The sequence below is a fragment of the Danio aesculapii genome, chromosome 2 (genome assembly GCF_903798145.1).
Source record: "Danio aesculapii chromosome 2, fDanAes4.1, whole genome shotgun sequence".
Classification (NCBI taxonomy): domain Eukaryota; kingdom Metazoa; phylum Chordata; class Actinopteri; order Cypriniformes; family Danionidae; genus Danio; species Danio aesculapii.
The window spans coordinates 43,105,944-43,121,995 of NC_079436.1; the positions used below are offsets into that span (position 1 = coordinate 43,105,944).

Consider the following 16,052-nt stretch of genomic DNA (forward strand, 5'->3'; position numbering starts at 1 on the left):
AATAACCCAACTAATGTCATTATCTAAAACAATCCCTGCCTTGGCACACAAATGTGCATTACAGCATATGTTCAGTTATAAAATAACATTCTGAAGCATGGTCTTTATACAGAAAACGAAACAAGCGTCATCCATTTGTGTAAGTCTTATATGTGTGTGAGTGAGTCAGAGTGAGACTGTACCTGACTTGTTGCTTTCTCAGTTGCACTGGCTTCCTGTTGCGCTACGGTTGCAGTTTCCATGGCGAACGGCCTAGCAACAGAGAAGAGAGGAAATGCACAGTCAGCGCTCTGCGGAGTCAAACGTCATCCGATTTTTTTAGCAGCCTGCTGAATTTGACGCAATAATTCTTCGTTTAAGCACAGCACTTGTCAATCCGGTGGTTCTACATGACATGCAATAATACAGGTTTGAATTTGTGATGAAATGTTCATGGATTATGGAAACTTACAGTCAAAGTCAAAATATTAGACCTCCTGTAAAGTTTTAATTCTTTTTTTGATATTTCCAGAATGCTGTTATGCATTTTTCAACACATGTATAACCGTAACAGTATTAATAACTCATTTATTTTGTCTTTGCCATGATGACAGTGCATATTTTTCTAGTTATTTTGCAAGATACTAGTATTCAGCTTTAAGTGCAATTTAAAGGCTTAACTAGGTCAATCAGGTTAACTAAGAATGTTTGGTTAATTAGGCATTTAATTGGTTTTCTTCAAGCTAGAAGGGCTTTTGGATTATATATTGAACTGGAAAGACTTACTTATATTATGAGATTGTGCGCTTTTCAAAAGAGGGCCGAGTTACAAATGCCTGTGTGTCAGCATAGTGGCAGATTCAAAACAAGACTAACTTCCTATGCTAATGAGGGAGAGATTGTCACTAGTGGGTGGGGCTTTTCCTCCCTGATGACTCGTACAAAGGGAGAATGTCAATCAAAGTGACTGTTTTATAGCGTGATTATAAAAAATGAAATTAATTAATTTTGACCATTAGAGGCTGGCTATATTCACACACTGTTGCCACAACTGTGTTTAAACCCCTTATAAAAGTGATTTTTGTATAATAGGTCCCCTCTACATCTATAAGATCTTTTTGCAGTTTAATTTGTTTGACACATTTATTTACTCTGAACATTTATATATAATAAAGCAACGTATTTTTCTGTGATGTTATATACGTTGTACTTATTAAACTTTTTTTCAGTTTAGGTCAATATCGTAATAATACTGCATAGTGTAATATAACCTTCAGCAATTAATGGCAACAAGAAAATTTGATACCGTCATAAGCCTAATCTCCTACAGTGTAAAAATGTAAGGAGATTAGTGGATGTTTTGCCTTTGTGTGAGCCTTAGATACTGTACATAAATTAAAACAATGAGGCAGAAACAAAACATTTTGTGATCTTATGAGAAAAGAAATGTGCAATGATGAATTTATGACAAAACAGGGAGTCACTGCTTCAGTAACTAATCAGAAGAACTCAATGAGAAAAACTAAACAAATTAGTTTCTATGCTGTACTTTACTCCATTTTCAGACACAAAAAAGTTAAAGATGGGATGTCCAATAGTTTTGTTTGCATCATATTAAATTTACAGAAGTGCTTTATATACAGTTGAAGTCAGAATTATTAGCCCCCTTTGATTTTTTTTCTTTTTTAAATATTTCTTAAATGATGTTTAACAGAGCAAGGACATTTTCACAGTATGTCTCTACTACTACACTACTACCTAAATCTCACTTTAAGCTGTATAGAAGTGTCTTGAAAAATATCTAGCCAAATATTATTTACTGTCATCATGGCAAAAGTAAAATAAATCAGTTATTAGAAATTAGTTATTAAAACTATTATGTTTAGAAATGTGTTGAAAAAATCTTCTCTCCATTAAACAAAAATTGGTAAAAAAAATAAACAGGAGGGATAATAATTGACGGGGGGTAATTATTCTGACTTTAACTGTACATATAAATCATATACACGTTTCAAATAACTTAAAATACTCCAAATATGGGTGAAATACTGTTCTAATATCATGCAGTGCAACATATTGATGTGAAAATACAATAAAACACCTTTTCTGAGCAGTACTTGTTAAAAGTATATAAAAGTCTATAATGTGTGTAATGAATATATAAAGAATAAGCTGCCACATAACATTTTATTATTTTATTAAGAAACAACATTTTATTATGCATTGTCTTACTGACAGATGACTAAAATCTAGTGGTCTGAGGTAGGGCTGGGCTGATAAACGATATTATATCGAATCGCGATAAAATTTAAGTCAATAACAATGATAAGCTCTGGACTTTTTGGTCTATATTGACATAAGAGCCAATCACAGAACAGAAATGTGCAGCAATGAGAATCTAAAAGTGTGTTGATATTAGAGATGTACTGAATTTTCGGCCACCGAAAATTTATCGGCCGAAAAATGTGATGCCATTTAATGGACGCTCTAATTTTTCCTCTAATTGTCGAGATTGCATTTTTGCCATATCACCAAGCCCTAGTCTGAAGGTTAGCTGCAATGTATTAATTTTGAAATGGCATTTTATTTGTATGTTCAGGCTGCACTGCGATCACTGTGAGTCTTTCAGTGCCATTCCACATGTAAAAATGAGGGATGTAAGTACTAAAGTAACTAATAGTAAATACTGTAGCGTTTCGAACCTTATAATAGTAAAGTGCTTGAATTGATCTGTTGCGGTAATACAACAAGAAATATAAACAAATTCTGCAATATATATATGGAGTTTGCATGTTCTCCCCGTGTTCACGTGAGTTTGTTCCACTGTGGCGACCCTGGATTAATAATGGGACTAAGCCAAGAAGAAAATGAATGAATGAATGAATGAATGAATATGTACACAGTTGAAATCAGAATTATTCATTATTTCCCAAATGATGATTAACAGAGCAAGGAAATTTTCACAGTATGTCTGATAATATTTCTTCTTTTGGATAAAGCCTTATTTGTTTTATTTCGGCTAGAATAAAAGCAGTTTGAATTTTTTTTTTAAAAACATTTTAAGGTCAAAATTATTAGTCCCTTTGAGCTATATATATATATTTTTTGATAGTCAACAGAACAAACCATCTTTATAAAATAACTTGCCTAATTACCCTAACCTGCCTAGTTAGCCTAAATAACCTATTTAAGCCGTTAAATGTCACTTTAAGCTGTATAGAAGTGTCTTGAAAAATATCTATTAAAATATTATCATCAGGGCAAAGATAAAATAAATCAGTTATTAGAGATGAGTTATTAAAACTATTATGTTTAGAGATGTGCTGAAAAATTCTTCTCTCCGTTAAACAGAAATTGGGGAAAAAATAAACAGGGGGATTAATAATTCTACTGGCGACGCAGTGGTGCAGTAGGTAGTGCTGTCGCCTCACAGCAAGAAGGTTGCTGGTTCGAGCCTCGGCTGGGTCAGTTGGCGTTTCTGTGTGGAGTTCTGTGTGGAACATGTTCTCACTGCGTTCACGTAGGTTTCCTCCGGGTGCTCCGGTTTCCCCCACAATCCAAAGACATGTGGTACAGGTGAATTGGAAAGGCTAAATTCTCTGTAGTGTATGAGTGTGAGTGAGTGTGTATGGATGTTTCCCAGAGATGGGTTGCGGCTGGAAGGGCATCCGCTGTTTAAAACATGTGCTGGATAAGTTGGCGGTTTATTCTGCTGTGGCGACCCCGGATTAATAAAGGGACTAAGCCGAAAAGAAAATGAATGAACGAATAATTCTGATTTCAACTGTTTATACTAAATTACACCAGTTTACTGTAGTAAAAATGAAAGTATAATATAGTATTGTTACAGTTCATCAGTTTGTTATAGTTAATACTGCATAGTTAAAAATAAAACTGTTGTAAATACTGTAATATTTACAGTATAACACACTTTCCTATAGTAAGGTTAAAAAACACTATAGCTTTAATATATTAGTATTTTTACATGTGGGCTCAAATGATTGCTGTTCTAAATACCCAAATAAATATTCTAAACATTGTTAAATTGAATGACTTTTTAATGAGTGTTCCTTTATTACAGCAAAATTTACATTTTGAGTTTTCTAGGTAAAAAAAGGTCTACGAGGGCATAATTTCATCTACTGTACAATGGGAAAATGAAAACTATTATACTTGTAATGTTTTGATGTGTGAAACCTCTTTCTTCCTCTGATTGACCCATATGTTACATGACTGCAACAGAAAAACAAACAAACAGACTGACTGGTGTTTAGAATGAACACGCAATAACAGCAGTTTGGGTGATTAGAGAGAGAGAGAGAGAGAGAGAGAGAGAGAGAGAGAGAGAGAGAGAGAGAGAGAGAGAGAGAGAGAGAGAGAGAGAGAGAGAGAGAGAGAGAGATGCAACAGGCGCGTGCACTTCCTCATTCGCTAGACCAGTGCACACACTTCTAAACCATTTCAGTAGACTCAAACTATTCATGACGAAATATTTATTTTCTCATTTATTTTACTAGTATGCAGAATCTTCGTTCCAGACTTCTATCTGAACTCGGTTTACTTGTTTTATTTCTGACTGACAGAACAAGCGCGCGCAAACTTTAAACAGCACGCGCTTATGTAACAGCAACAGTGGCACGCGGATCTGACATGCATGCGTACAAGAACTCACAAATAAATATAGGACAGCTTTTAAACATTAGAAAGTTCTTTTTTTTTTTTTAGACTAGCCCACTATTTTCTGCACGTTCCCGAGCCGTTACGTTACATCATTCTCCACAAATGCAATTAATTTTTAATAACTCCAAGCATAGATGTAAGCTGACCATTTCGCTTTATTGCATAGACTGTTTTGTTTAGCCGTTTAAGTGTAACAAAACCAATTCCAAACTTTTATGTTAAGAAATCGAGTTGTTCGCAGGTTTATTTTTCTGTCAACGGTAGTTTGGCGCTAACGTTAGTTGAACCAGGAACCGCGTCCATGACAGCTTCGCTTTATTTTGTAAAAACAAGCTGAACAGTAGCAAGTTATGCTCGTCTTCCTGCGTTCATCTCCAGGTCCTCTCTGTCTGTCTGGTGGCGGATCATGCCTGCAATAACTTACCAGAGTTTTACGTAGAGTCTCGTCACTCGTTACGGGTGGAGTGGAAGCCCGACTCGCTGCACACGTAGAGCCCACGTCAGCTCTGATGATGCGTCTGGGAAATGTGGACTATGCGCCGCCAGAGGCCCCGACAACACACACATACACAAGAACACACTGGGTGGAGCATAGACTGTGAGACTGCTGTCACTCGCCCTAAAACTACCGTTGAAAAAGTTCATTTTCAAAACAGTGACTACATTTGAGACTTTAATGATAATAATACTAATACTACTACTAATAATAATAATAATTAGAAGAAGAATTTGATAATAAAAACTGTAACAAACCTTAAACAAACGTAACAAAAGCACTAGCCTAAAACAAATTTTACTCAAAATTAATAAATAAAAATATAGGTAAGTAACCAAAAATAAAACATTACGTTTAATATAAAGAAGTTTGATGAAACAGCGACATCTAGTGATAGAAGAGTAACATACTTTCTCAGTTCTCACATATACGTAATGTTTCACCAACATGTAAGAAGACCGACAGACAGAATTTTCCTGAAAAAAGAAAGAAAGAAAGAAAGAAAACAAAGAAAGAAAGAAACAAGGAAGGAAGAAACAAACAAACAAACAAACAAACAAAAGAAGAAAAGAAAAGAAAAAAGAAGAAAAGAAAGAAAACAAAGAAAGAAAGAAACATGGAAGGAAGAAAGAAAGAAAGAAAGAAAGAAACAAGGAAGGAAGAAAGAAAGAAAGAAACAAACAAACAAACAAACAAACAAAAGGAAACAAAAGAAAAGAAAAGAAAAAAGAAGAAAAGAAAGAAAGAAATTTCAGAATTTTCCTGATTTTGACTCTCTTGTTACCTCTCTTTGACTTACAAAATATGACAAGTTTTTTTGTCATGTTAAATACATTATGACATGGAGAAGTTATAATACCATCCCTCTTTTTGCCAATTAATGATGATGTCATAGCTTGATTGCAAACCCATTTATGAAAATCCACATTTTTGAAAGAGGAAAATAAAGAAAGAAGGGAAAAAGGAAAGAAAGACAGAAAGAAAGAAAGAAAGAAAGAAAGAAAGAAAGAAAGAAAGTAGGAAGGAAGTAAAGAAAGAATAAAGGAAAGAAAGAAAGAAGGGAGAGAGGGAGGAAGAAAAAAGGAATAAAAGAAATAAGAAAGGATGCAATAAAGAAAGAAAGAGAGAGAGAGAAAAAAGAAGGAAGGAAGGCAAGAAAGAAAAAGGAAAGCAAGAAAGAAAGAAAGAATAAAGGAAGGAAGCAAGAAAATAAAAAAGGAAACAAAGAAAGAAGGAAGGAAGGAAAGAAAGAAAGGAAGGAAGGAGGAAAATAAATAAGGAAAGAGAGAAAGAAAGAAAGAAAGAAAGAAGGAAGGAAGGAAGCAAGGAAGAAAGAAAGAAGGAAGGAGGGAAGGAAGAAAATAAAGAAAGTAAAAAAGACAGAAAGTAAAGAAAGAAAGAAAGAAAGAAGGAAGGAAAGAAGAAAGGAAGAAAGAAAATAAAGAAAGAAAGAAGGAAGGAAAAAGAAAGAAAGAAAGAAAAGAAAAAAAGGAAGAAAAGAAAGAAAGAAACAAACAAAGAAAGAAACAAGGAAGGAAGAAAGAAAGAAAAAAGAAAGGAAGACGGAAGGAAAGAAGAAAAAAAGAAAGAAAGAAGGAAGGAAAAAAGAAAGAAAGAAAAGAAAAGAAAAAAAGGAAGAAAAGAAAGAAAGAAAACAAACAAAGAAAGAAGGAAGGAAGAAAGAAAGAAAGAAAGAAAGAAAGAAAGAAAGAAAGAAAGAAAGAAAGAAAGAAAGAAAGAAAGAAAGAAAGAAAGAAAGAAGGAAGAATATTCAGCTGTCTATAATGTAAAAATGTTAAAGTTCTGACCAAGTTTAAGTAGTTTGTTAATGGGAAACTTTGAGGCTACTGCAGCATTTATGGCATAATTGTGCAAAGAACTCTCAAGTCAGTGTTGATTGCCTTGGTTGGAAACTATGTGCCAGATTTGTTGTAGATGAATGAACTGAAAAAAAACAGGAGGGGCTCAGTTCCTTTGTCAGCAAAACAGATGCTCATCTATAAATGATGAGTCACTGCAGACTCAATCCAGCTCTGGGATTCAGATTCAGCCCACCATTTGGACTGGTTATGAGAAGATAAAAAGATGCACTGCCAGCAGATCTGAAACTTCCTGGCTCTTAAAGAGATAGTTCACCCAAAAAATGAAAATTCTATCATCATTCACTCCCTTGGCTTGTTCCAAATCAGTGTTTTTTTCTTCTGTTAAACACACACACACACACAAAACTATTCTGAAGAATGGTGGAAACCTGTACTTTGAGGGAAAACAAATGAAGTCACTAGTTACAGGTTTCCAGCATTCTTCAGAATATCTTCTTTTTGTGTTCAACAGAAGAATAAAACTCACACTGTACTAAAAAAAAGAATTAATTAAATTATTTTAAATGAGCTGAAACAGCACAATTCATGCCTTTTTTCTGACAGCTTAATTGTTTTATGTTCCATCCACTTAAATTTGCAAAAGCTAATGAGTTAATTCCTTTATGTTGGCCCAACACAAATCCATTGTGTGGAATCCAGCATTTTTTATACTGTGCACTCAAAAAAAGGTGCTGAACGGACCTATTAAGGAAATCTTTTCCACGCAATTGAATTGAGTAATTTAATTTCATATTACACTGAAAAAAAATATTCAAAGATGATTCCTTGGATTTACTCAATATTTTTATGTTAAGTGTTTTAAACTATTTATTTGGGCTGAATTTAAACAAACAAATTAAGTTGAACATTGCTCAATTTAATTTGTTTGTTTAAATTCAACAAAAATAAATTGTTTGCAACAGTTTTGCATGCAACACTTTTTTCAGTGATTTTACACTCAAGTTACAATTAATTTTAACTCAAGTTACTTACACTCAAAAAATAATGTTTTGCTTGTTCAAACTACTTATTTAAAATAAGCTGAAACAACAATTCTTGAGATTTCATTGGGAAAACTTATTTTTTTATGTTCAATCCACATAAATTTGTTAAAAGTGTTAAGTTAACCTAATCAATTTGTGTTGGGACAACATGAATGAATTGTGTGGAACCCTGCATTTTTTACAGTGTCTGCCAGGGCCATTTAAATCGAAGTTGACATTTAGCCGCACCATATTGGTGTTTCATAGCAATAATAAAAATAATTCCTTACATTTATGTAGCAATTTTCTAGACACTTAAAGAGCTTTACACAGTGGGGGAGGGGGGGATCTCCTCATCCACCCCCAGTGTCCATCATCCACCTGATGATGCCCTGGCAGCCATATTGCGCCAGCCCGCAGACCACACACATATTACTGGGGGGGAGACAGAGTGATGAAGCCAATTATGATATGCGGAGGGTTAGGAGGCCATGATGGACAGAGGCCAGTGGGCAAATTTGGCCAGGATACCGGGGTTACACCCCTACTCTTTTTCGAAGAACATCCTGGGTTTTTTAACGACCAATGAGAGTCGAGACCTTGGTTTAACGTCTCATCTGAAAGACAGCGCTCACTGAGTAGTACAGAGTACCATCAATATGCTGGGACATTAGAACCCACACAGACCGCAGGTTGAGCGCTCCCTGTTGGCCTCACTAACACTACTTCCCGCAGCAACCTAGCTTTCCCATGTGGACTCGTATCAAGGTACTGACCAGTCACAGCCTTTGGACTGTTGGGGAAACAGGAGCACCTGGAGGAAACACAGGTCAATACAGGGAGAACAAACTCCACACAGAAATGCCAAGTGACATTCAACTGACCCAGCTGGGACTTGAACCAGTGACCTTCTTGCTGTGAGGCGACTGCGCCACTGAGCCACCCTTTCTTGGGTTTTCTATTTACGTAAAATAATTTGAAATATCTCCCTGCATTCGCGTGGGTTTCCTCCGGGTGCTCCGGTTTCCCCCACAGTCCAAAGACATGCGGTACAGGGGAATTGGGTAGACTAAATTGTTCGTAGTGTATGAGTGTGAATGAGTATCTATGGATGTTTCTCAGAGATGGGTTGCAGCTGGAAGGGCATCCTTGAGTAAAACATCTGCTGGATAAATTGGTGGTTCATTCGGCTATGGTGACCCCGGATTAATAAAGGGGTGACATGGTGGCGCAGTGGGTAGCACTGTCGTCGCATAGCAAGAAGGTTGCTGGTTCGAGTCTCGGCTGGGTCAGTTGGCATTTCTGTGTGGAGTTTGCATGTTCTCCCTGTATTCGTGTGGGTTTCCAATGGGTGCTCAGGTTCCTCCCATAGTCCAAAGGCATGCGCTATAGGTGAATTGGATGAACTAAATTAGCCGTAGAGCATGTTTGTGAATGAGTGTGTATGGATGTTTCCCAGTACTGATTTGCAGCTGTAAAGGCATCCGCTGTGTAAAACATATGCTGGATAAGTTGGCGGTTCATTCCGCTGTGGCGACCCCTGATGAATAAAGGGACTAAGCTGAAGGAAAATGAATGAATTAATAATTAATGATCTCAGAACTGGTATAAGCACAGTTGTGTCTTACTGAGTGAAGTAACAAGCAAGATTGTGGTGAATAAAGCTGCCAACACCCAAACTGAGTGCTACTCTTCTGCAAGGTGTTAACCTCAAAATTTAAAACCTTACATGAAACTCTTCTAAATCTTTAAACTAAGTGTGAATTAAACTGTAACAAATTTATAATTTAATTTTCAAGATAAGGGTGGTGCAGTGGGTAGCGCAGTCGCCTCACAGCAAGAAGGTCGCTGGTTCAAGCCTCAGCTGGGTCAGTTGGCATTTCTGTGTGGAGTGTGCATTTTCTCCCCGTGTTCGTGTGGGTTTCCTCCAGCTGCTCCGGTTTCCCCCACAGCCCAAAAAACATGCACTACAGGTGAATTGAGTAAGATAAATTGTCAATAGTGTATGTGTGTAATTGAGAGTGTATGGATGTTTCCCAGAGATGGGTTGCAGCTGGAAGGGCATCCTCTGTGTAAAACATATGCTGAATAAGTTGGCTTTTCATTCCGTTGTGGTGACCCCAGATTAATAAAGGGACCAAGCGGAAAAGAAAATGAATGAATTTTCAAGGTTAATTTCATTTCCCCCCTCTTAATATTACACAAAGCATGTTTGGAACTACATATCCACTAACCAGGTAATTACACCAACATCATTCATGTTGTCCTAACACAAAAAAATTAAGTTAACTTAACTTTTATACAAATTTAAGTGGATTGAACATAAAACAAATGAAATGCCCAAATAAATAACAAGAATTGTGGTGCTTCAGCTCATTTTAAACAAGTAGTTTGAACAAACAGCACAAATTTTTTTTGAGTGTGGTTTGGAACAAGTGAAGCGGGTAAATAATGGCAGAATTTTTATTTTTGGGTGAGCTGTCCCTTTAACACACAGATGGCGACTCGCAGATCCAATAGCTCAGTAACTATAGGATGACATGAGGAGCCGATAGTAAAGTTTGCTGCTGGAGTTCATCAGCAATGGATCTTCTGGAGCATCTGGTCATTGTACCTCACGTAGATCAAAGTGTGCGCCTGTAATCCTACAGCTGTTCCACTAAAGCTTCACTCAACTGGGCTTGCAGAACTAATCTGTATCAGGCCCTGGGCGTGTGTGCACCGTATCACTATCCAATACCACCTGCCCACTGTTTCTATTTTAGTACAGCTCTGTCGTACTAGCAGAAAGTTAAATGTGACACACATATACATAAATGCACACACAATTGCCCACATGTCCGGAAACGAATGTTGAATTATTCACACCTTGATGTGTGGAGTGACATTTAAAAAAAATTTTAAAAGGAGGAATAAGTTAGCAATTTATGAAATAAAACATAAAAATGAAAAATTGTGAATGAATTGATATATTTAATTTATGATATGGGGTTTGAGGTGAAAATTTTATATAAAAGGTGTGAAATAAAAGTAACTGGCAACTTGTTATTTTTAATTAATTATATGTATTTTGATTTGTCCAATTAAAACATGATTTGTTTGTGAATTTAAACTGATATTTTAAGCCATCATTATTTTAAAAAAATGTCAAGTCTTTTTAAGTCTAGTATGCCAGATCTTCAGCATTTTGTTTAACCCTTGTGCACTGTTCAAATTTACTACCCTTTTGATATGTTCGGGACGAAAATATCCACTGAAGTAAACTGCTGAAAAAATGCATCAGGTAAATCTTTTTTTTTCAATTTGTTTTGGATAAATCTGTTAATCACCCTCAGTCCTGATCAAAACTACCAAATTGTTAAGAAAATTGAAGGATTTTAACTCTGTAATTGCCAAATTCACAAATGATGTCACTGATTTGGTGAAAAATATCACACAAAATGACCTACATATTTTACCTCTTCTCACCAGGGAAAACCACCAACAAACAAAAATGCATGATTATATGATGCCATGGTTTTGTAATCAAATAAATGTGGTTATAATGGAAGTCAATGGGGCAAAAACAGCCACCAACAATAAATTAGGGAGAAGAAATGAAAATGTATCAAAAACAATGCATCAAAGGCAATGCTGTTTTACATGTCCAGGACTTTTCAATTTGTTTTGCATAAATCTGTTAATCATCCTCAGTCCGGATCAAAACTTCTAAATTGTTAAGAAAATTGCAGGATTTTAACTCTGTAATTGCCAAGTTCACAAATGATGTCACTGATTTGGTGAAAATATCACACAAAATGACCTATTTTCAATATAGAAAGTAATTTTGTACTGGATTTTTTTTTCCTTTTATCACAGCCTTGGACATGTGAACAATTAGCAACAACATTGGCTTTGATGCTTTGTTAGATTTTCATTTTTTCTCCTTAAGTTGCTGTTGGTGGCTGTTTTCGCCCCATTGACTGCATTATAACCACATTTGATGGTGCATTAAAACACAGTCTTTGTTTTTGTTTACTCCATGTAGTTCTGAGAGCTGAGATGCATATTTTGATTTTCTCAAACACATCAAGTTAAGTGCGCATAGGTCACTCTCACACACTCACAGACACACATACACACACTTTAATTTGCTGATATACTCCATATAAAATCCAGAAACTAAGCTTTTTTTTCCAACAGTAAAATTACTTATTTTACCTCTTCCCACCAGGGAAAACCACCAACAAACAAAAATGCATGATTATATGATGCCATGCTTTTGTAATCAAATAAATGTGGTTATAATGGAAGTCAATGGGGCAAAAACAGCCACCAACAGTAAATTAGGGAGAAAAAATGAAAATTTACCAAAAACAATGCATCAAAGGCAATGTTGTTTCACATGTCCAGGACTTTAATAAAAGGAGGTGAAAAAAATCCAGTTCACAGCTGCATTTTATATTGAAAATACGTCATTTATGTGTTTGTTTCACCAAATTAGCAACATCATTGCAAAGTTCACATCCTGTAATTTTCTAAGCAATTCGATAGTTTTGATCAAGACCGAGGTTGATTAACAGATTTATGCAAAACAAATTGAGAAAAAAGATTTATCTGATGCATAAGAGTAGATGAAGGCCCGGAGTAGATGAAAACATCCCTAACAGTAAATAAGGGTTAAAGTTCAAGTGAAATTTTAAGTCTGTTATTGAATGATAAAGGCTATTTTTATATAACCCTTTTTTGGTGGTTTATTTTTTGTTTTAACTCAATCAGAAGATCTTAAATATTCTTTGCCTTTAATCCATTAGGGCAAAATGGTTGGATAAACCTTTCTCATGCTGGTGCATTGTAAAGGGAGAAGGTTACTGTAGTGTGATTCCCTGATCAGAGTGGGTGTCTGACATGATCTCTACTGGGACAGAGAGTCACAGGTTTTAATTTTGTGTTGCCAGTGTGTGTACTGTATATTGTGTTCAACAGAAAAAAGAATTTCACAAAAGTTTATAACCCTTTGAGTGTGAGTAAACAGTGAGGAAATTTTCATTTTTGGGTGAACTTTAGTCCATTAACTTGGGTTTTATTAATATCAACAATGGCCACAGTTATGGCTAAAGGTCATCATGAATATTTAAAAAAAAAATAAAAATTCACCTGCATCTTGGAAGAGTGAGTAAATTAAAGGGATACCTCAGGCAAAAATGAAATGTACTCTCTCCCAAGTGGTTCCAAGCTTTCCTATCTGTTGACTAAAGACGATATTCTGAGAAACCTGTAAATATTGACTTCCATAGGAAAAACAAATATAGAAGTCAACATTTAAAGTGGTTCAAAACTTTCATCAAAGTTGTCCTAAAACTATTCCACATAAGCCATTCTTGTCTAGAACTATGTTGAAAAACTTTGATCCACTTCAACTGTTGACTGCTGTACTATGGTGGACAATAGTTTCAGATTTACAAAATGTTATTCAAACTTATTTTGTGTTCAACAGAGCAAAGACACTCAAACAGGTTTGTGACAAGCAGTGACGGATTTAACCAATAAGCAATGTAATTAGGACAATCTGAGGGCCCCGAAATAAATACCTAGAAGTATAAATGATGCTATAAATTATATATAACATCTTTTCTATCATATTTTATATGCTGAGGGTCTAAACATTTTTTATTTGAATGTAATTGTTACATCTGCGCAAACGTGTCCCCCCACCTTCAATCATGGACCAGTCCAGCAGTCAAATCAGTAAAGATTTAGTCTTTAAAACGAAATAGTTCATTTATTTTGTTTAGTTGCGAATTTAACTTAGGAAACAAATAGTTTCAAAGGTTTTACCAGGTGCTTTACATATAATTATTATTTTGCATAAAGAGAAAATGTAGAAAACGAGATCGAATGATATAAGAAAAAACAGCAGAATAATAATAATAATAATAAAATTAAACACAAAAGGTGCATTTTAGAAATTTTTGTCGCATGGCTGGAATTGCTTATGGCCCCAAAATCACAAAATCCGCCCCTGATGACAAGTGAAGGTCGTCTATTTGATGACAGAACGTTCCCTTAAGGGTGAACTATCCCTTTAACACAATGTTTATTTTAAGGTAACTGGCCCTTTAAGAGACTGAGATTTTATTCATGCATCCATAAAACTGACTCCTAAACATAATAAATCCAACGAATGTTAATATACACACATTTTCTTTTATTTAAAAAAGTTAACGCTTTAACGTTTTGAACAAATAGTGTCAAATATATTTAATATGTGCCATTTTCAAGCATTACCGACACTGCAGTTCGGTGTTTACCGCCAGAGGGCGCACAAAGCCCATGGTCGTTGCTCCCAAACCGACTGAACACGGCGCGGTTCCCGTACACAGACCCCAAACACTAAACAGGTGGTCATACACCGCGGCACAGCGCCCGCCGCGATGAAACGGGACGGATACCGACCGTAAGTCACACCGATCCGCCAAGGTGCTGAACCAAAGATTATTGATGATCTCGACACCAGAGCACGGGAGCTTTTGATCCCGAGTTTCCCTTGGATTCGGGAAGGTCTAATGAGAGTTGGAACTATGAAAGTGACGGTGTGTTTTGGGAGAACTCGGGTCGTGGTTCCGTGCGGAGATGGAAACATTAAAGTGCAGTCGCTCGTCCAGCAGGCCGCGATGCGGTACCGGAGAGCGATCGCCAAGGTGAGATGCTGTTTCACTGTATCATCTGATTGTGCTTTGGAAACATAGTTGCGCCGGTGAGGGCTGCAAATATGGCGGTGTGGAGACGGAGTGAGTGAGCGGGGGAAGGGATCAGGACCGTCCGGACACTTTAACTCCGCTCAGCACTTCAAAGAACGCCTTTATTCTCCATTAAATAAAGCGCTGTGTGTTTTTATCCTGCTACAGTGTTCCAATCCGCCTTCTTTGTTCTTTATGTCCAAAATGGTGCACTGAAATCCACTGGGAAGTAGGGCAATACGAAGTAATGCTGGAAAGGACGAAGTTTACTCCATGTTATTACCTCCATTTAGTAAAGACAGCATTAAATAGAACGCAATACTATGTATATTGAGTTTTGGTGTGCACGGCTGGTTGCTACAGCTGACGCATCATTATGCTGTTTGATGAACAAAATGTCTTGAACTTTTGTCTTGTGTGTGTGTGTGTGTGAGAGAGAGAGAGAGAGAGTGAGTCCTGGGCTTTGTTTCAATGAGGCTGCTGCTAGGCTAACAGTCATATAACTCAAATGTCTTTTAAACGGTTTGTACATGTAAACCGTTGTTTGGAAGTTAAACGCAGATATACTTCAAGAGAGCGACGCGCCAAAACAGGGACGCTGTCGGTCAGGAATCAACAAGCGGTCGGTTGAGCGCGAGAACTCCAGCAGACGCTCACCTCGACGCGTCGTTAGCAGTATGGGGCGCTGAAGATGTAATTACTATCAACCTATTATTATTTAGTTAATTTGCATGATTACAAAACATATTAGTGGCTAAATATCATTACAAAACTTCAAACATGTCATACTAATAGAAAATGTCTTTTTTTATTGTGCATAGCTGGTCGACCTCTCATGGGGCTACAATGTTGTCATCGTTTGATTTTCCTTTTTTTTCCAAGAGCAAACTCCGCCTCACGCGATTCTAAAAGATTTCATTTGTCTTTATTGGTATCTGCGAGGAATGTGAGTTTCCACAAATTCCCACGATCAGTCATTGTTTGAATAAATGATTAATCAATCAATTAATCGTTAACCTTAATAATCCAAGACGTGTTTACTTCAGTTGCTTCAGGACATGGTGTAAAGATGACACAAAACGCAAGCATCCCCACCCTAAAGTTGTTTTTACTGTAAATAAAAGCTTGTAGGATTGTAAAAATTATTTATGACAGATATTTTAATAGAATGTATTGACTAATCCACATGCTTCAGCGTTATTTATTGTCTATTCTACAGCGTGCTGTCAAAAAATTAATTTCCACTTAGGAAATTGAGATTACAAGTTCACGTTCAAGTGTTTGCTGTCAGAAAGAATTAAATGTACATGCTATTCATCGGCAAACATATAAA

At 36.2% G+C, this 16,052-nt stretch overlaps 2 protein-coding genes across 4 annotated transcripts in view; one reads left to right on the forward strand and one right to left on the reverse strand.

Annotated features, from left to right (window-relative positions):
- crema (cAMP responsive element modulator a) overlaps positions 1-5,178 on the reverse strand; it is a 29,174-nt gene extending 23,996 nt beyond the window's left edge. For both annotated transcript variants that reach the window (XM_056480039.1, XM_056480031.1), the window contains exons 1-2: positions 5,084-5,178; positions 183-252 (exon numbers count right to left, since the gene is read on the reverse strand). In XM_056480039.1, coding sequence (XP_056336014.1) covers positions 183-242 — 60 coding nt within the window. In that variant the 5' untranslated portion in view covers positions 243-252; positions 5,084-5,178. The remainder of the gene's footprint in view (positions 1-182; positions 253-5,083) is intronic.
- Positions 5,179-14,330: 9,152 nt separating this feature from the next.
- pard3ab (par-3 family cell polarity regulator alpha, b) overlaps positions 14,331-16,052 on the forward strand; it is a 207,983-nt gene continuing 206,261 nt past the window's right edge. For both annotated transcript variants that reach the window (XM_056480059.1, XM_056480065.1), the window contains exon 1: positions 14,331-14,680. In XM_056480059.1, the coding sequence (XP_056336034.1) occupies positions 14,546-14,680 (135 nt within the window). In that variant the 5' untranslated portion in view covers positions 14,331-14,545. The remainder of the gene's footprint in view (positions 14,681-16,052) is intronic.